Source organism: Anolis carolinensis, chromosome 4 (genome assembly GCF_035594765.1).
Source record: "Anolis carolinensis isolate JA03-04 chromosome 4, rAnoCar3.1.pri, whole genome shotgun sequence".
Lineage (NCBI taxonomy): Eukaryota > Metazoa > Chordata > Lepidosauria > Squamata > Dactyloidae > Anolis > Anolis carolinensis.
In genome coordinates this window covers 239,433,685-239,455,416 of record NC_085844.1, presented here as the reverse complement: position 1 = coordinate 239,455,416, position 21,732 = coordinate 239,433,685, and the positions used below count along the sequence as shown (strand labels likewise).

At 44.3% G+C, this 21,732-nt stretch overlaps 1 protein-coding gene across 6 annotated transcripts in view; it reads right to left on the bottom strand.

Moving 5' to 3' along the window:
• cdh4 (cadherin 4) overlaps positions 1 to 21,732 on the bottom strand; it is a 945,608-nt gene that overhangs the window by 618,977 nt on the left and 304,899 nt on the right. The window contains exon 2 of one of the 6 annotated variants that reach the window (XM_062979009.1): positions 143 to 6,427. The exons of the other annotated variants lie outside the window; for them this stretch is intronic. Within the exon in view, the coding sequence (XP_062835079.1) occupies positions 447 to 5,234 (4,788 nt within the window). The 5' untranslated portion in view covers positions 5,235 to 6,427 and the 3' untranslated portion in view covers positions 143 to 446. Of the gene's footprint in view, positions 1 to 142; positions 6,428 to 21,732 lie in introns of those variants that run through there. 6 annotated transcript variants of the gene reach the window in all.

Genomic DNA, 21,732 nt, shown 5'->3' with positions numbered 1-21,732 from the left:
CTGTAATTTTCTGAAGGTGCCAGGGTGGTAAAAGGTGTTGCAGATCAAAACATCTGGAAGGTTCCATACTGAGAATATATATATGTATATGTATATGTGTCAGCTCACCACAGCCGCTCCTGAATGAACACACGAGACTCTCTGTGATATCACCAGAAACTTTTACTGTAGGAAACATGAACATCAAAAAAGCCAAGAATGGGAGGCTCCGGCCAACCATCCTTTATATACCCTCCCCCTCATTTGAAAAGTCTCTTCCCGCTCAGCAAAACCCCGCGCAACTTCCCCGCCAAGTCCAGCAGCCGTTTCTTCTCCGAGTCCTGAGCCGCAGGTGTCTTATCAATGTCAGTGACCCTGAAACTCAGAGCCACATCCAGGCTCTAGTAGCAGGGTTCTGACATGGCGTCCTCCTCCCCTTCGTCCTGGAAGGAAAAGATTACACACAACTATTGTTCTCCGCTGTCCAGAGTTCCTTTATACTTTTTTAACAGGCTGGAATGGAATACCGGGTGTACCTTTCCTAGGTCCTTGGGTAGCCTCAGCTCATAGGTCACTTCGTTTATTCTTTTTGCTACCCTGAACGGCCCTATATAGCGTGGAGCCAATTTTTTAGATGGGAACCCCAATTTCAGGGTTTTTGTGCTCAGCCAAACCAGATCCCCTTCGCCCAATTTGTCCCCCTCTCGGCGCCTACGATCTGCAAAGAGCTTGTACTTCTTTTGTGTTTCCCGCAATGCCTCCACCACGGTCTGCCACCCTTGCTTAATTTTGGCCGGCCATTCCTTGTCGGTCTGGCCCTCTCCTTCCTTCCACTCGGGTAGCCTGGGGAAAGGTGCCACCTCCTGTCCGTATACTATTTCGAATGGGGCACGACCTGTGGCCGAATGTACGGCCCCGTTAAAAGCCATCTCAGCAAACGGTAGAAGGTCCGCCCAATCATCCTGTCTATAATTGGTGTATATCCTCAAGAATTGGCACAGTGTTTGTTGGGTGCGTTCGACTCCCCCGTTGGTTGCGGGATGAAAAGCCGAGCTCAGGTTCCTTTCTGCTCCTAACAGCTGTAAGAATTTTCCCCAAAATTTTGCAGTAAATTGGACTCCCCGGTCGCTAATTATTTTGTCGGGACACCCATGTAGGCGATATACATGCTTCACATACAAATCAGCAAGTTTTTCAGCTGAGGGGAGTTTTGGCAGGACCACAAAGTGTGCCTGTTTTGAGAATAGGTCCAATATTGTCCAAATGTATCTGTGGCCTCTGCTGGGGGGTAGTTCGCCTACAAAATCCATGGCCACGCATTCCCATGGCCTCATGGGCTCCACCACCTTCTGCAATAGCCCCTGGGGCTTCCCCGGTGGTGTTTTTCCCTCTGCACATAATTCACACTGCGTGACGTACCCCCTGGCGTCTTTCCTCATTCCGGGCCACCAGCATTGTTTGGCCAACAGTTTAATAGTCCTGGTGGGGCCTAGATGACCCGCACCCTTGTTATCGTGGCACTTCCTTAACATTTCTCGTCTTAAACATTCAGGAATATACAATTTCTTATTTACAAACACCAAATCCCCACACAATTCTCCCTTTTCTTTGTTAGTTTGTAACCATTTGTCCATTCCATACGCTCGCTTCAACTCTTCCTCCCATATTTCTCCTCCCCCCGTGGAAATGGCAGTACATTTGTTTTCTTTGGCCGCTTGTGCTCGAGTTAGTACTGCCAGGCCCCACTGCTTATCTAGGAACAGGCTCCCTTCAGATTCCTGAATTCCTCCCCCGTGCTGAGGCATCCGAGAGAGAGCGTCAGCGAGTATGTTATGTTTCCCCTGGAAGAATCTGAGTCTGAAATCAAAACGGCTGAAATATTGGGCCCATCTAATTTGCTTCGCTGATAGTTTACGAGGGGATCTTAGATACTGTAAATTTCTATGATCAGTCCACACCTCAAACGGTGTTCCACTTCCTTCCAGAAAGTGTCTCCAGCACTCTAGTGCTTTTAGAATCGCTAAGGCTTCTCTCTCCCAAATCGGCCAGTTTTTTTCTGTATCGCTAAACTTTTTTGACAGATAGCCACATGGCTTCAGGTTCCCCCCCTCGTCTTTCTGCAGCAGAACTGCCCCATATGCCCGGTCTGACGCATCGCAATGTAGTACAAAGGCCTTAGACATATCAGGGTGCTGTAGGACAGGTTCCTCAGTAAAACGCTTTTTAAGGGCTTCGAAAGCTTCCTGGCATTCTATTGTCCATGTCAGTTTGGCCCCTGGGGCCTTCACTTTGGCTGTTTCTCCCCTGCCTTTAGTTTTTAACAAATCCGTTAATGGCAAAGTGAGGCGCGCAAAGTCCTTGATAAATGTTCTATAGAAGTTTGCGAACCCTAGGAAGGATTGCAGCTGCTTCCGCGTTTTGGGGGCTTCCCACCCCCTCACGTCTTCCACCTTCGCAGGGTCCATCGCCACTCCCTGGGAGGAAATCCTATACCCCAGAAAGTCTATCTGGTCTTTATTGAACTCGCACTTGGCAAGCTTCGCATACAGTTTCGCTTCCCTCAACTTTTGTAGGACTTCCCTGACTAGTTCTACGTGTTGCTCCTTAGTTCGAGACATTATCAATATGTCATCTAAAAAAATAAAGACTCCCTTGTACAACAATGGATGCAATACTTCGTTGATTAATTGCATGAACGCGGCCCCTCCCCCGCACAAACCGAAGGGGAGCACACGATAATTGAATAATCCGAATGCGCAGGAGAAGGCCGTCTTCCACCTGTCCTCTGGTTTGATCTGCAATTTATGGTAGGCCTCAATTAAGTCCAATTTAGTGAATATCTGTCCTTCCGATAACTGGGCGATCAAGTCCTTCACTAAGGGTAGGGGGTATTTATTTACAGTACTGATTGCATTTAGGCCCCTGTAGTCAATGCAGAGCCTCAGCGTTTGGTCCTTTTTCCGCCTGAACAACACAGGCGCCCCTAGAGGGGAATTTGAAGGCTCTATGAAACCCCTCGCTAGGTTTTTATCAATGTATTTTCTCAGTTCCTCCTTTTCCCTAGCTGACATCGGGTATATTTTTGCCTTGGGAAGCTCTGCTCCTGGGACTAGCTCTATTTTCACTTCAACTCTCCGCTTCGGTGGGAAATTGTCTGCTTCCTTCTCATCAAACACGTCCACAAAATCCCGATACTCTGGGGGTAATTTATCTGCCAGTTCTGCTATTCTGATAGAGTCTTCCTCCCCCCTTTTCCCTGGCTCCCTCTCAATTTCCTGGCTCCCTTCTTCCAAATTCATCCTGAAGATCATGCTCTTATCCTCCCAGTTGATTTGCGGGTTGGCCTGCCCCAGCCACGGCATGCCTAGTATAACATTATAGCTGGCTATTTGTGATATCACAAATGACACCTTTCCTTCCCAACTCCCTATCTTACACTTTACATCTTCGGCACTGTACTTAGCTAACGATCCCGATGCTGTGGATCCGTCCAACTGCGAAAAAGCTATTGGGGATTCTAGGTTCGTTCTTTCGCATCCCAATCCCTCGGCTAATTCAGGGGAGATGATGTTCCTGGAACATCCACAATCCACAAATGCTTTGCAGGTTGCTTGTTTGCTGCCATTTTCAAGCTGAATGGGGACCACTATCATAGCTTTGTCCTGACTTACCAACCCCCCCGAGTGGTGCCTCATCGGTGGTTCTTCCTCGGCGCGTTTTCCTGCCACGGCTCTTGGTTTGGGCTGGCCTCCGCCTTCCCCTTTTCTCTGCCAGCACTCGGCAGCCCTGTGGCCCAACCGGCCGCACACGAAGCAGCCACTCCTGCTGGCGCTCACGTTCCCTGTCGGCTCCGTTCTCCTCCCGGCTGGGGTTGATCCCTCCTTCCGGCTCCCCTCTTTCATCTGCGGCCGCTGCTGTAGCCCTCCTCGGTGCCTCCTCGCCTGGGCCAGCGATGTCTCGACGCGCCCCGCCAGCTGAATCCATCCGCGCAGTGTGTCAGGCTCATCACGATGCACCGCCCAGGAGAGGATCTCCCGCCTGAGACCCTCTTTGAAGAGTTCTATCTTTGTTACTGCAGACCATTCCGGCACCTTTTCGGCGAGGCATTGGAACTCCTCCGCATACTCAGATACCGACCTCTGCCCCTGGGAGACGGTCTTCAACTTCTCCCTCGCCCGGATCTGCTCCAGTGGATCTCGGAAACGGGTCTCCAGGGCCCCCATAAAGCGTCGGAGTGACCCCAGACATGGGTCGCGCCGCGCGTGCAGCTGAACGTACCAGCTGGCCGCTCCCCTCTTCAACACTGCACCAATGGCCCGTATCCGGCTGGATTCCGTTCTAAAAGTGTGAGCATTGTCCTCCATATAGCCCCTCACCGTGGTCAGGAAAAAATCCAGTTCAGAGGACTCTCCCCCAAACTCGATCCTTAGTTCCTCTCGTCTCGGTAGGGGTCCCTGTGGTGGCAATCCCCAATTCTCCGCCCGTCGCAAGCCCCCTTGCGGACCAGTGGGCCCCGCTGCTGCTTCTCTTGGCCCTGTGCCACGCCCGGCATTCGCCAGGGGCACCAGGGTCTCAGCTGGGAGCGTAGCTGGGATTCTCGGAGGTTTTTCCCCTTCGTCGTCACTCTCCTCCACCCACGTCAGGCTTGTTTGGGTCTTGGGCCGGGCGCCGGGCTCCTTTCGCATTTCCCTTCCCTTCGGTGCTGGGAGGTCTGCAAAGCCCTGGCTGCTTCCCACGCTCACGTCCCACATTGAGCCAGCCCGAAGTTCCCTTCCTCTCTCTGGCTCCGCCAAAGACGCCAGGCGCTCCATCGCCCTCGACATCACTGCCAGGGTGGTCTCCATCGCCGACATCCTCTCCTCCAGAAACACCATCCTTTGTGGGCCTGGGGAAGGTGAACCTTCCTCTCCTCCGGTGCTGTCTCCCCGCACCACTCCACGCCTCTGGGTTACCCCATTTGGCTGGGCATAAGCGGTGGATGACGCCAGGGCCGCCAGCTGGTGGAACTCAGCGTCCGGCTCGGGAGTGGCCCTTTCCGACCTTCCTCCTCCTGCGCCCAAGAGCTCTTCATCCTCCACTTGCATGTTACACCTCACCGCTACAGCGGGATGGTGTCCCTTTTCTTGGCTTAGTGTCAGCTCACCACAGCCGCTCCTGAATGAACACACGAGACTCTCTGTGATATCACCAGAAACTTTTACTGTAGGAAACATGAACATCAAAAAAGCCAAGAATGGGAGGCTCCGGCCAACCATCCTTTATATACCCTCCCCCTCATTTGAAAAGTCTCTTCCCGCTCAGCAAAACCCCGCGCAACTTCCCCGCCAAGTCCAGCAGCCGTTTCTTCTCCGAGTCCTGAGCCGCAGGTGTCTTATCAATGTCAGTGACCCTGAAACTCAGAGCCACATCCAGGCTCTAGTAGCAGGGTTCTGACATATATGTATAAAAAAAACATAAGCTAGTCAAAGTCTCCATGTTAGGCACTACTCAATCCAGAAACGATTAAACAATGGTGTTGGTAACCTCAGTGGCACACATTGTTCTTTTAGATGCTTGTGAGCTTACTATAAAAAATAGAGACGAGAATGAGGAAAGGACCATAATAGTAAAGAATGTATCTTCAATGAATATCCAATGGCAAAGCCACATATTTTGTTTTCGAACTTCTCAGTGTCACCAGTTTCAGAAAAGCTCAATATTTTTTATTTATGATTAGCTATGCTTCCTCATTTAACATTGAAACAGAAGGAGATTAGATTTTGTACAAGTATCTATAATATGCAAAAACACAGTGGTCCACAAAGGCATGCAAATTTGTTAATAATTCATAGTATCTAGGGATGATTGGCATACATTCATGTGTGTCAATGGAGGAGCCTGTCCTAATAAAACCGGGACATCCAACACATTTTCAGGGAAAGAAAAAAAACCACCTTAATTCAAATAATAACAATGGTCCAGAAAATAAATGTGAGCAGTTTGAGGTCTGATAAAAATATACAGAGATAGCCTAATGCTTTAGGAAAGCAAGCAACATGAACTGATATAAAGCAGAGCCTGCAAAATTTACTTTAGTATTCCACAAATCCTAACATCTCTCACCCCCTCCCCCCCAAAAAAGAGACATTTTTCATGCTCTGATAAAAGCTAAACCCTTTCTTTCCCATTTTGTTTTAGCATTAACTGCCTTTCAAGAATATCCCGAGCTTGTTCCTGCTTGACCAAACATATGGACATGCTCACCTGCTCCATCTAAATTATCCATTTATTGGCAGGGGGAGTTATGTGTATCAACAGATGCCTCCAAGCCAGCCCTAGTCTCATATTAATGGAACAATGCACAAGAGCCTCTGAAATAACATCCAAAGACCACGATCTGTTCCATACCAATGGGCTTTACAGGTGCCGCATGAATGACCAACTGAGCCGTGTGACCAACTAGCTGATCCTGAAAATAAAAACAGAACATAAATGATGAAGGAACATTCAAAATTAGCAAATCCAACACAGGCTAGAGGATTTGATGGACAAAAAAATGGGAGCTTCTCATTTCCCCTTGGAGAGGGATAGATGAGATTTTCTAGATGAGGAAGTTCTTATGTAAATGGCATGCATGGCCAAACTAATTGGCCAGTGGAGTGTGGAAGGAACTCTGAGCCAAAGAACTCCTTTGTGGTTCGCTAGGCTATGGATGAGTACGCACTGCATAGCTTTGGGCAAGCCGCTCCTTTTCTTGTTTGTGCCAACTGGGACAATACTCACTTGACTGCCTATACATGTAAATGTCAAGTCATATTGGAGGAAGGTTGCAAAGATTTGGTTCTAAAGCATGCATTCTGCCCCAAATCCTCCCAAAATGTTTACTACATACTATTGCTTCAGCATTTTTGTTAGTTTGTTTGTTTCCCATGGCTTAATTTTCTCTTTATAGAAAAAGGGATACTTCAAAACTCACTGGAGGGTTGAAGGACACCTTGGCAATATCTCAGAAGAACTCTCATTAGTTTGGGGAACATGTTTAGCCACTGTTGAATGTACACCCTTAAGTAAGTAGTAAGTAAGTAAGTAAAAGTTTATTTGTATACCGCCCTCTCTCCCGAAAGGGACTCAGGGTGGTTTCCAATATAAAATCAGCATAAAACATTGTACAATAAAACACTGAAAACACTATAAAACGCTATAAGAATTAGAAACAAAAACAAAACATAACAATTGACTAAAACAATCACATAAGCAGAAGGAATATAATCACTCAAATAACATGAATCTGCAAAGAAAGAGGGAAAAAAAGACCACTGGGATGGAGGAGAGGATGGCCTGGAGGGACCACTAGAACTAAAATGCAATGTGATATTCTAAGATGCTTTGGGGCAGAGGTATAAAGTGCAGTGTTTCAAGTCAAAGAGGTGGCCTGTGCAACTACTATAGCTATGGGCTCGGTTATCCAAAGGCGCAGCGGAAGAGCCAGGTTTTAAGCAGCTTTTTGAAGGAAGCCAGGGTGGGTGCTTGCCGGATCTCCTCCAGAAGGGAATTCCAGATCCGGGGAGCAACAATAGAAAAGGCCTGCTCCCTCGTCCGAGCCTGGGATGGTGGCGGAAGCGAAAGAAGTGCCCTACCGGATGAACGAAGAGGACGAGTGGGTTCATAGTGGGAGATGCGGTCACAAAGGTAGGCGGGTCCCAAACCGTTTAGAGTTTTATAGGTAAGAACCTGCACCTTGAATTGGGACCGGAAAATAATCGGTAGCCTGTGGAGCTCCTTAAACAGGGGAGTAGATCTCTCCCTGTAGTTTGCTCCAGTTAACAACCTGGCAGCCGCACGTTGGACTAACTGAAGTTTCCGGGCCGTCTTCAGGGGCAACCCCACGTAGAGTGCATTGCAATAATCCAGTCTAGAGGTGACTAAGGCGTGGACCACCGTGGCCAAGTCAGACTTCACGAGGTATGGTTGCAGCTGGCGCACAAGCTTTAATTGTGCAAAGGCCCTCCCGGCCACCGCCGACACCTGAGCCTCAAGTGTCAGTGATGAGTCCAGGAGGACCCCCAAGCTGCGGACCTGCGCCTTCAGGGGGAGTGCGACCCCATCGAGCACAGGTTGCCACCCAATACCCCGATCAGACTTGCGACTGACCTCGAGGACCTCTGTCTTGTCAGGATTGAGCTTCAGCTTGTTCGCCCTCATCCAGGCCATTACAGCGACCAGGCACTGGTTCAGTATCTGAGGAGCTTCCTTGGAATTAGGTGGAAATGAGTAGTAGAGTTGAGTGTCATCTGCGTAGAGATGGCACCCAACTCCAAAACTCCGGATGACCTCGCCCAGCGGTTTCATGTAGATGTTAAAGAGCATGGGGGATAAAATGGAACCTTGCGGAACCCCACAGGTCAAAGGCCAGGGGTCTGAGCAGGTATCACCCAGCTTCACCAACTGGGAACGGCCCTCCAGGAAGGACTGGAGCCACTGGAGCGCAGTATCCCCAAGGCCCATCCCAGAGAGCTGTCCCAGAAGGATACCATGGTCGATGGTATCGAAAGCCGCTGAGATGTCCAGGAGAACCAGAAGGGACACACTCCCCCTGTCTAGCTCTCTGCGGAGGTCATCCACCAAGGCGACCAAAGCCGTCTCGGTACTGTGACCAGGCCTGAAGCCGGACTGTGAATGGTCCAGAAAATCAGTGTCGTTTAAGAATCCCTGGAGCTGAGAAGCAACCACCCTCTCCAGTACCTTGCCCAAGAAAGGGAGATTGGAAATTGGTCTATAGTTGTTAAGAGTAGACGGATCCAGGGATGCCTTTTTTAGAAGAGCTGAAGAGCACATTCTCTCTACCAGTTTAAGTCTACTCCTAATGCTTGATTTTAGAAATGCTTAATATTGATCAGGAAGGATGTGTTGAGTTAGTGTGGTGTGAGCCAGTACTGTGTTGGACCAGAATTCAGGAAGAGCAGTGTTCAAATGCCACTCAGCTATGGCAACTTACTGGGTGACCATGGGTAAGTCACACTCACACAATCTCAGTGGAAGGCAGAGCCAAATCCCCCATCTGAAAAAATCTCACTGAGAAATACCAATGACAAATTTGCTTTAGAGTCTCCATAAGTTGAATGTGACCTAGAGGTGCTGATGATGGAGGAGGAGGAGAAGGTGGTAGTGGTGGTGATGGTAGTACTGATAATATTATCTACAAGGTAATCAAGTCAATGCACATTGGGGGTGTCATCTTTTGATGTGCAGAATAGGAATCCAGAAGATGGGTTGTGGATGTGGAACTTACGGAATATGGACAAGACATTTGGGGCATTTCTCTGATTAGCTTTCCAAACTCATGAAGAGATAATGTGCGAGAATAAGGAATTGATGCCACACATTTTAGAGGGGATTTGGGGACATTATAGTGGAAAATATTTTATTTTTCTTATGACCCCAGGAGACCATGGAGCCAACAAAAATGGTCCTGCCTACTGTTACATGGTCTACAGCCTGAAATTTGTTCACTTCTGTTGTACACAGATTACAAGAGATTGCAAGTTCATCCTGGTGTGAGAGGGGACAATAAAATGATAGTACTTCTTGGGAGAAATATGATTTTTAGGTATCACTGGGGCTTCCCTTCTAATTATCTATGTGACAGAGAGGGAAAGGAGTGGGAGAAGAAAAGGTCAGAGATATTGCTTTCACTCTTGTTCAGGCTAGAGGATTAATCCACAGCTGCTCATGATAGGCAAATTGTGATAAGAGATAAAGCAGGGAGAGGCTGCTAAGGCAGGCCTGTGGGATGTTGGGTCATCATATGGCTCAGAGTGAGTCATTCCCATGTGTTGGCTCAGCTTATTAACTGAGCTAATAAAGTACAAGTGGGTAGGGCCATGGCCACCTCAACTTCACGGCAGGGTGAGCATAAAATCTCTCGCTGAATCACAAAGTGGTAGGTGTGTGCCAAACAAAATGTAGATTTACACTAGAACACTGCCAGAAGTACAGCGAGCTCTGTGGGATAAAATCAAAGATTGTATAATTGTGGCCATAGATTAGTTCTGTCTACTTCTAAAATGATGGAAACATGCCAGATTCAATCCGAGGTTTCCTTCATTGGCATTACAAGTTGCAATTATTTGTACAAAACTTCCACTATTGAAAATATTCAGAGCATAGTAAGCACATGGCTTCACAGATCTCAGTATGTGACTTGCCACAATCAATACATCTAATTTAGCAATCCAAGGCTGGATATCTAACTCCATTAAAATCAATAGGAGATTTGCTATTGATTTAATAAAACGACTGCACCATACACAACATTTCAATGCGCTTTTGCATAAACTTTTTTTTTCGTGTCAGGAGCACGTGTCAGGAGTTGCTTCTGGAGTGAGAGAATTGGCCGTCTGCAAGGACGTTGCCCAGGGGACGCCCGGATGTTTTGATGTTTTTACCATCCTTGTGGGAGGCTTCTCTCATGTCCCCGCATGGAGCTGGAGCTGATAGAGGGAGCTCATCCACACTCTCCCCAGATGGGATTCGAACCTGGCAGCTTTCAGGTCAGCAACCCAACCTTCCAACCTTTGCATAAACTGAGAGCAGGGATACCAGAATAGAAAGGAGTAGGGTAACCATCTTCAGTCATTAATTACATGGGTCCAGGTAGAATTTGGAAATATGATCTTTTGAGACTACAACTCCCAGAATCCCTCAGACAGCATATCTACTGTTGGATGGAGTTATATAATACAATTACTGTTTCTAGGTTTCCAGGTTCTCCAGATCTGGTTTTTCTCTCTCTTGCTTCAGCAAGGTTCCCAGGTTTAATGGACCATGTCCCAGTCTGGAAACATTTTTATTGGGGCCTGTTCTACTTCCACAGAATTCATAATACCATTGAATTCATGTTACATGTCCCAATTTTTAGAAACAAGCTAAAGACATTTAGCCTCTTTTTTTTATTCACACGACTTGAAAAAGTGTCACTACATCAAAGCACTGTGAGAGCTGGCCAATACAGAGTGAAGGAATATATAAAGAAACATAAAGCACATATAATAATAATAATAAATAATAAAACTTTATTTATACCCCGCCACCATCTCCCCAACGGGGACTCGGGGCGGCTTACATGGGGCCATGCCCAGAACAGTACAATATAGCAAAATATAAAACAACATATCACAATACAATTAAACAATACAATAAATAATCATATACACTGCAACACAAAATCTCTATCTATCTATCTATCTATCTATCTATCTATCTATCTATCTATCTATATATAACAGGGCGGGCCGCATGAGACACTTAATTAAAACTTGGGGTGAGAAGTGAGAAGAGGATAAGAATACAATCACGGAGACCAGGGACATAAGATAAAAACAATCTAGAGGGTAGATGATGGGGGAGTAACAAAAGAAGTGTGTAATAGTTACTCTCCGAAAGCACATCGGAAAAGCCAGGTTTTTAAATCTTTCCTGAAGGCTAAAAGAGTGGGGGCTTGCCTAATTTCGATGGGCAGTGAGTTCCATAAACGGGGGGCCACAAAGCATTTTATATGCTTTTATGATACAGACGCGCTATTCTAAAAAATTGATAAAACACCATATTTTCATCAATGTCAAAATCTTACAGTTTCCCATGGAATTTTCCTTCCACTATAACTTAGCAATCACTATGTCACGCTACCTGTGAAAATCACATCAGTTACAGTTACTTTGCTCAAATTACTCTAGCAACCTAACCACAGCCATCTTTACAAAAACATGACAAGAATGATCACAAACACCCCTATTTTAGAGATGTATTACTGGAATTGAGACAAAATGTCTCGCCATTATTCAAGGATATACAAAATTTTCTATATGGCAATGTGCTTTCCCATTGCCCCCAAATCCTGTTCCAAATATTTATGTCTAAATTAAAACCTCAACACTTTTTCATTTTCCTTTGCCAATCCCACATTTCTAATGACCTTGCTGACTTCATTTATCCATTCTCAATGTTTGACATTTACTGTATCCTAGTCTCACTGATACCATCTTACACTTATGCTGTTCTTCCCCATTGTTTATGTTTGCTACAGGGATGAGATATGGGATTGCAGAATTGCTCTAAAGTAAAATTGGATGCCCTCATGGACATTTTCTTGGGAGTTCCCAAATTTCTGTTATTGTAGATCAGTGGTTCTCAACCTGTGGGTCCCCAGGTGTTTTGGCCTACAACTCCCACAACAAGAACCGATTCAAATTACAAGAAAGGTTTCCACCGAACACTATAAAACCTTTTTGACAGTGAAACTGACTGATGGAATCTCTCTTTGGAGGGTTGATGAACATGCTTCCAGAATTATGCATTCCTGTATGGTGTGGGATTGAACTACGTGGCCCCTGTGGTCCCTTCCAAGTGTAATACTATGATGCTCATTCCAAATTCTGTGTATAAGGAATTCCTACTGGCTTTACTACTGGGAACCCCGGTGGTGAAGTGTGTTAAAGCACTGAGCTGCTGAACATGCAGATCAAAAGGTCCCAGGTTCAAATTCCAGGAACGGAATGAGCGCCCGCTGTTGCTCCAGCTTCTGCCAACCTAGCAGTTCGAAAACATGCCATTGTGAGTAGATCAATAGGTACCGCTCCGGCGGGAAGATAACGGCGCTCCATGCAGTTATGCCAGTCACATGACCTTGGAGGTGTCTACGGACAATGCCGGCTCTTCCGCTTAGAAATGGAGATGAGCACCAACCCCCAGAGTCAGACATGACTGGACTTAATGTCAGGGGAAACCTTTACCTTTTACTTACTACTGGGATTGAGAAAAGAGATTGCATATGGAAAGTTATTCTAGATATTGAGGACAATATGGTAGCCACTGATTGAACAGAGTATTTGTCTGAGTTTTGAGCAACTGGTGGTTTAGAACACTCTTGTGTTTGAAGAAATTTCCATCCACTGCAGCACTGTGACCTCAACCCACTCCTGAGTTCATAGAAATACCCATGCCCTGTAGTGTGCCATGCCGAACTGCTAATCAGATGCATATAGGCTCTGTAAACATGACTTCAGTTTTTGTTTACAGTATTGAAAAGCATTAATGAGCTTATTTCCACTAAGGATTGCAGCATTTGTTGTACCTTTTTGCGGTAATGACTTATGTACACAACCTTTGAACACTACTACTATAAAATGAATTTCCCCATGCATTTTCAAATCAAATAAATGTCACTTCCTACATTCAATCTGATAATATATTTATTCTGTAACAAATCCCACAGAATACACTGTAGCTTATTCTCAAGTGGGCACAGGATTGCAGTCGCACATCCTGTAATTATTAAAATGTACTTTATTATCAGTGATTATCACCAGCACTTGCAATTCTCATAATCCTGTCGTTTTGCAGTACCTGAGTTGGTTATGATACTCCATCAGCAATGGAGCCAATGGGAGTTTAAACAAAATATAAACAATCTATTTGGAATCTGGCTTGGGGTTTTCAACAAACAATTATGCCTCTTGTTCTTCATCCCTATGATCTGAGCAATGAAACAATGCTTAAACTCAATTAGAGTATTTCATTGTATATCCGTCTTTTCAGGCACACACATTGGTGGTAAGTGAGATTTAATAGGGTAGCAGCTGAACAGATGTTTAGGAAATTGTGTGCATCAATCGATTTTGAGTTTGGGGGGGCAAAGACATATTTTAATTTAGCTGTTCAAGGTTTTTGAAGTGCTGCCTCTGATGGTGTGTCATACCTGAAATTGAGGATACAAACTGAAAAGCTGGATACAGTAAACACCCCACCACTCATTAAAGCAGCAAGCAAAAATGAACAAAAGGAGGGAAAACAACAATGGGATAAAGTTAGGATGATTCCAGTAACACAATCAGTACCTTTCTTACAGTAGTGCTGCAATACACATTCCATTTTCTTGATAATCACAGGTCAGAGTCATACGTGTGATGATGCAGTACTTACACCAAATATGTTCTTTAGTTAGACATTGCAAAATAGATAAATGAAAGGAGGAAAACAACAAAGGCATATAGATGTAACACTTTTCAAAACACATTCAAGGCTTCTTTAGGCATTAGTTCTTACATGTGGCTTCTTCATAGGCATGTCAGTATATGGGTCCTATGAGCGGATGATCATGAGCATGCCTCATATATGAGGGTTACACATTATTTTCATTTGCTAGAATTTTGTCAGGTGTCCACCAAATTAGAAAAGAAAATCTTCATTAATTTCACCTGTGTGATCAAGAATTAAAAAAAAAGTTTTCACCCTACTGAGTCTTCTTTTCATCTCAAATATAAAGGTTCCTGTACAAGTTTAATATTATCAGAATCAAACAGAAATAAATAAATAAAGATTTCAACTATAGACTACAGAGTTAGAAGACACCACAAGGACCATTTAGTCCAACACCACAGGGGGATACACAACCAAAGCATGCTGAAAAAATTGCCATCCAGCCTTCATTAAAATATCTATGGAGAAGGAGACTCCGCCACACTCTAGGCAGTATATTCCATTGTATATTCCATTCCATTGTTAGTGTCCCTAACACTAAAGAAGGTCTTCCTAATGCTTTTCATCCCAATACAAGGTCAGGTTCCCATACACCTGAAGTAAGACTGCAGAAAGGAATTCACGTCTCCCATTCAAATTCTGTTAAGACACATGTAATACAGTAAGCACTGCGATTTGGTTCCAGGATGTCATAGAATCATAGAATCATAGAATAGTAGAGTTGGAAGAGACCACATGGGCCATCTAGTCCAACCCCCCGCTAAGAAGCAGGAAATCGCATTCAAAGCACCCCCGACAGATGGCCATCCAGCCTCTGCTTAAAAACTTCCAAGGAAGGAGCCTCCACCACAGTCCGGGGGAGAGAGTTCCACTGCCGAACAGCCCTCACAGTGAGGAAGTTCTTCCTGATGTTCAGGTGGAACCTCCTTTCCTGTAGTTTGAAGCCATTGTTCCGTGTCCTAGTCTGCAGGGCAGCAGAAAATAAGCTTGCTCCCTCCTGCCTATGACTTCCCTTCACGTATTTGTACATGGCTATCATGTCTCCTCTCAGCCTTCTCTTCTGCAGGCTAAACATGCCCAGCTCTTTAAGCCGCTCCTCATAGGGCTTGTTCTCCAGACCCTTAATCATTTTAGTCGCCCTCCTCTGGACGCTTTCCAGCTTGTCAACATCTCCCTTCATCTGCGGTGCCCAAAATTGGACACAGTATTCCAGGTGTGGTCTGACCAAGGCAGAATAGAGGGGGAGCATGACTTCCCTGGATCTAGACGCTATTCCTCTATTGATGCAGGCCAGAATCCCATTGGCTTTTTTAGCTGCCGCGTCACATTGTAGGCTCATGTTTAACTTGTTGTCCACGAGGACTCCAAGGTCTTTTTCGCACACACTGCTGTCAAGCCAGGCGTCCCCCATTCTGTATCTTTGATTTCCATTTTTTCTGCCGAAGTGAAGTATCTTGCATTTGTCCCTGTTGAACTTCATTTTGTTAGTTTCGGCCCATCTCTCTAGTCTGTCAAGATCGTTTTGAATTCTGCTCCTGTCTTCTGGAGTGTTAGCTATCCCTCCCAGTTTGGTGTCATCTGCAAACTTGATGATCGTGCCTTCTAACCCTTCGTCTAAGTTGTTAATAAAGATGTTGAACAGAACTGGGCCCAGGACGGAGCCCTGCGGCACTCCACTTGTCACTTCTTTCCATGATGAAGACGACGCATTGGTGAGCACCCTTTGGGTTCGTTCGCTTAGCCAATTACAGATCCACCTAACCGTAGTTTTGTCTAGCCCACATTTTACTAGTTTGTTTGCCAGAAGGTCGTGGGGGACTTTGTCGAAGGCCTTACTGAAATCCAGGTACGCTACATCCACAGCATTCCCTGTATCGACCCAACTCGTAACTCTATCGAAAAAAGAGATCAGATTAGTCTGGCATGACTTGTTTTTGGTAAATCCGTGTTGACTATTAGCAATGACCGCATTTGTTTCTAAGTGTTCACAGACCACTTCCTTAATGATCTTTTCCAGAATTTTGCCTGGTATTGATGTGAGGCTGACCGGACGGTAATTGTTTGGGTCGTTCTTTTTTCCCTTCTTGAAGATAGGGACCACATTTGCCCTCCTCCAATGTCCTGTTTTGTCTTTCAAGAACAGCCTTAAGACACTGTGATAAGTAAATAAAAACTGCTTTACTTCAGCAAAACATAAAGTACAGCACACCCAGTGGTATAATGCAAAAGAAAGCTAGGAAGTCTTACTCCAGACAAAGAAACAGCAATAAATCCAGAGCAGGCACATGGAGAGCAAAGGCATTAGAGTCAGTTCTTTACCAGCAAGAGCTGGCTGCACTTGCTTCGGCTTTTATAGCCCTGGGTCCCCAAACAGCTGCTAGGGCAGTTCCTAATTACTCAGCTGCATTTCTGGCAGCTAATCTAGCTGAATGCTGTCTCTGATCTGTTTCCCTTCACCTCTCCTGGAATGAGGGTACTTGCAAAGTGTCATCCTCAGATCCCAACTCACCCTCAGATTCTTGAACACTTTCTTGCTCCCCTTCCTCTTCTGAAGAAGAGGAATCCCTGACACAGGATCTCAATGGATACCTAAATCTGTAATGCTCCAATAAAATGAAAAACTCAACTTGTTTGTTTTTTATTATTTCCAAGCCACCAATTATGGAATTTGTGGACGTGGAATATGTAGATATGAAGTTCAGTTGTATGTCATCAAGAAGGAAATTAACTAGCAAACAAATACGAAACTTGAGACCCATCTACACTGCCATTATACACAGTCAATGTAGATTCATACAATGCAGTTCAATGCAGTAAAACTGCATTATATGACTCTGCACTGATCATATAATAAAATTTCAAACTGTATTATATGGCAATGTAGATGGGGTCTTGGCCTTCCAAGTGACAGCCACCAGTGTTCTAATCAGTGGCTTGTCATTTTATTTCCCTGGCAGATCTTTCCATACTGTCACTGATGTCTAAGGAAATAAGGAAAATAGTGCTTAGAAATTGGTTAACCAACAGATGATTCCTGGTCAGATATTAATACTGGAAACTGAGCTCAGCTTGTTGCCCATCAAACTCATCTGAAAGCTCTCTGTTGTTTGACCACTTTGGGACAATGCTTTGCTATGTGTCTACAGACAAGCGGCTTGCACCGCAATGTGGCTGTTCACATAGTGGTCTCTCAAGAGGGACAGCTGAGAGCTTGCCTCATTTATAATTTATATCCCTGTGATTCCTCCACTGCCTACAATCACCGGTTGCTACTACAAGGCCACTTTGGGCATGAGGTCACTTGGGGGAAAGTTCAGGACTGATTGCAAGGGCAGGAGAGAGAGAGATTGCATATATAGAAGTCAGGAAAGTCTTGCAGCCCTGAAAAACACAAAAGAAAAACTTCCTCAAACATTCTATTTTAAAATAAACTGCCCTCCTCTGCACCCCATGATTTCAGTTTTCTTTCTTACTAGACTGCTTCTTTATAGCTTTCATATTAAAGCCAAACCAGATAAAGTGTGGGTTTGGAAAAAGTTCCCTTGATTCTTCAAATCCTTCAAAGAAATTGACCAAAAGGAGCTCTTTGTCAGGATCACTTACTCCAGATCTTTGAAAAGTTACTTTTTGGACTATAGTGTCTATAGTGTTCATGTTTCAGTAGGAACAAAAACCATTTTCAGACCAGCATCATCATTATTACCCCCTCCCCCAAAAAACATCCCCCATACCCTTTAGAGGAATTGAGAGCTTTTAAAAAAAGAAGAAGAAAGAAATATGGAACATAAGTATGGGCTGTGGACTCCTGTATCTGTATTCGAGATCCTAGACCATTCAGGGTTCCACATGAGATAGTCCAAGGTTTAAACCAAATATATAAGTCTTAGTGAATTTTTACTGGACATGCAACTAAAGGATATACAATGGCACTTTCCCAAATTAGACCCAAGAGATTCGTTAGCTGAATCAAACCATTACTGCTGAATGAATGGTTACAGTCACATCAGTGTAGTTCAGAACGAATCCCAAACAATGAGTGTGTGACTAATGTAAGGCTCAGGGGGTTGGTCAAGGCCATCACATCTGAACAGATTTGGGGACAGTCAAGATGAGACAAATCCATTGGCTCAAAATGCAAATTATTTGTGAAAGACATCTGAATATAAATGCCCCTCATAGGTACACTCCTGCAGGGCTGATACAGTTTACGCTATGTTTTGGATTCATAAATAAGAGATATTATTTTTGAAGACCTCAGTGTCGGAGAAGAAATAGAATATGAAAATATCTAAGCAGGAATGGCTAACCCATTGTTCCAATATCCTTAACCCTCCCCCCTCCTTCAAAATTCCCTTTAAAATTCCAAATGTGGTGCCGCTGCTTCTGTCATTGCACCTTAAGTCCTTAAACCTTGTGAGCAAATAAATAATGAAACCAAAATGAAAATCCCGGGCTTCAAATAGGCTATAAGAACATGTATACATTTCATTGAAAGTAGCAGTAGTCAAAGCTTACCCCTCACCTTAGATAATTGCAGATCCTTGTCCTCCCTGGATTGCTTATTCAGATCCCAATAATTTTTCGAAAGGCACATCACGTACTACGTCTGGTGTAAATCAGCTGGCTACATGGGTTACACTGGCAGGGAGCTTCCAAGCCCAGCAGCTACCCAAAAGCCATCTTTTCCAGAGTCAAAGGAAGTGGGAAGGAGGAGGAGGACTAAGCAAAGTAAAAAGATCCATCCAATCATTCTGACCTACTCCACAGGGTTTTCAATGAATTCGTTTATATCACATTATTAAGGGAAAAACTACTAGTTCTGATGTTAAGTAGCACCATTAAGTCCCATTATCAATACTAATAAAGCTTGAGGCATGAGAGTTCAATACAATAGCAACTGTAAGCTTGGTGTGTTTTTTTTTCTTAAAAAGGAACAAGAAGGGGATCAAGACTAGACCTCTGAATATCTGTATTGTCTTTTCATAATAATACTTTCAAAGTATAATCTGTCTTTACAACCCGTTGCTATAGGGAAGGCAGAAGAGAATGAAGCTGTCATTGCTGTAACATGTTAAATACCTTCAACACAGAGACTTATAGTAATCTGTATTCAAAAATTAGTGTAGACTATTTGGCAAGATATGTCTGATCCTCCCCTCCCCTCTCGACACACACATACTGAAAAGAAATATTATGAGGTTATCCCACCTAATAAAAAAAGGCTTTGCTGTCATAATAAAGGTGGCACATTTTATTTGCTAGGCTCAGTCAATGGCAAATAATGCTGCAGGTTTTCAGTTACAGAAGAGTCATTTCTTTGAATAGATTGAGGGTAAGCAGACTTTATCATTGTGCACTCTCCAAGTTGACAAAGCAACAATTAGATCCTCTCCAAGTACAATAAGACCCCTGTATCTGCAGGGGATATGTTCATGGCCAGACCATGGTAATGTGAATGTGCGGATAAAATCTAATTCCATTAAATTACTTTACTTATGGTCACAGCAGACCACAAAAGTATTGGAAGACCTAGAAATTCTAGAGAGGTGTCCTCTGTAGAAATTTGCTTGGTCCTCCAATGCAATTCTATTCTATTTCAGGGTGAAGTATACCATTGAATCACTTGGAGCAGGGGTCCTCAAACTTTTGACGCAGAGGGCCGGTCCATAATCCTTCAGACTGTTGAGGGGCCGAATTATCATTTGAAAAAAAAATACAAACAAATTCCTATGCATACTGCACATGTCTTATTTGTAGTGCAACAACAACAACGACGAAAGAACAATACAATATTTAAAAATGAAAACAATTTTAACCATCATAAACCTATCAGGATTTCAATTGAAAGTATAGGCCTGCTACTGGCCAATGAGAAAGTCAAGTTAATTAGGATTGTTGTTGTTATGTCATTAGGCCAAGCCTAAGTCTAAAATTAATTATTTATTTACTGCATTCATTTACTACATTTATATCCCACCCTTCCCACCCTGAAGGGGACTCAGAGCAGTATGTACATACAATATATTATATTATTAGCCTAGCACAATATTAGCATTATATATTACTATATTGAACTATACCACTATACTATTATATAATACGTAATATATACCATAAAATTAATATTATTATATGGTATTATTATTACTTATATTGTATAAAATAATATTATCAATATTATATGTATATACAATATATTATGTTAATAAAACTGATATAAAATATTATATTATAAAACTGAGGGCAGGGGCCAGGTAAATGACCTTGGAGGGCCGCATCCGGCCCCCGGGCCTTAGTTTGGGGACCCCTGACTTGGAGGATCTAACATAACCAGTCTCCATGTTATCATTCATGAACTTTTTATGGTGTAGAATCATTTGATGACAATATTGGATAGCTCCTTTAAAGCTCACCCAAATCTGGAAAGCATTCACACACCCCTATAGACATGAGAGACATCACCCACCACTGCTGTAGTTCAAAACACATTCAACATCTTGGTCCTTTCAAGTTCAGATTGATGTTCTTAGTGGATTCACCACCACGCTCACATTGAAGGTACCAGTCTCCAGCTCCACTAGTGATCTCATGCAGTCATGTTTGACTTGGGGGCAATCATGTTGATATAGAGCAGTGATTCCCAACCTTTGGTCCTTTGGGTGTTTTGTACTTCAGCTCTCACAATTCCTAACAGCTGGTAAGATGGCTGGAATGAATGGGAGTTGATCACCAAAACAACTGGAGAACCAAAGGTTGGGAACCACTGACATAGAGGGCAAGCAGGTACCTTTGGAAGAGCCTTTAACATAGCCCTGGGTGAAGGCATTCATTAGTTTGTTAATGTTAAGTATGTTATGCAAAGTTCACACAAAATCCTCCTTGAATATGAGATATTACAATTACAAAAAAGGTGTGTGTGGAGAAAAAAAGCTTGCATTCTGCAAAAAGTTCTCATCACGTGTACAGTGAGGATATAGTTGAATATTAGGCTTGCTCAAATAATTCGTTTTCCCCGTTAACCGTTATTAATTTGTTATTTTCGTTTGTTTTGAAGCAATTTTGAAGCATTGGTTGTCCACATGTCTGGATATCGCGGTTTCGAATCGCGAGAGGCCGTTTTTCGTTATGTCGTCGTTTTTTTCGTTAGGAAAAAAAAGCTTTTGCAAATCACCCAAACTCCCACCATTCAGGCCCTTTCCTTTTGCCCCTCAGCAAAAGGGGCGTCACGGGCTCAGCCAATGGGAGGGGGCGAGGGGGAAGGAGGCCGAGGAGGAGGAGGAAGACGGAGGGGGGAAATGGCCGCCGCCGCCGCCTCGCCTCAGCTCAGGCCTGGTGTCTCTCTGTGAGGCGGGAAGGCGGCGGATGGAGCCGGGAATGGAGAGACCGAGAGAGACAGAGAGGGGCCCGGCGGTGAGGTTTTGACGTCTGTGCGAAGCTAGGCAAGTGGGGTTTATATATCTGTGGAAGGTCCAGGGTGGGAGAAAGAACTCTTGTCTGTGGGAAGCAAGTGTGAATGTTGCAATTGGTCACCTTGATTAGCATTGAATAGCCTTGCAGCTTCAAAGCCTGGCTGCTTCCTACCTGGGGGAATCCTTTGTTGGGAGGTATTAGCTGGCCCTGATTGTTTCCTGTCTGGAATTCCCATTTTCTGGGTGTTGTTCTTTTACTGTCCTGATTTTAGCTTTTCTGTAGCTAAAAATGCATATAAAATTGATTCTATAGGGAGGATAAATGATTGGA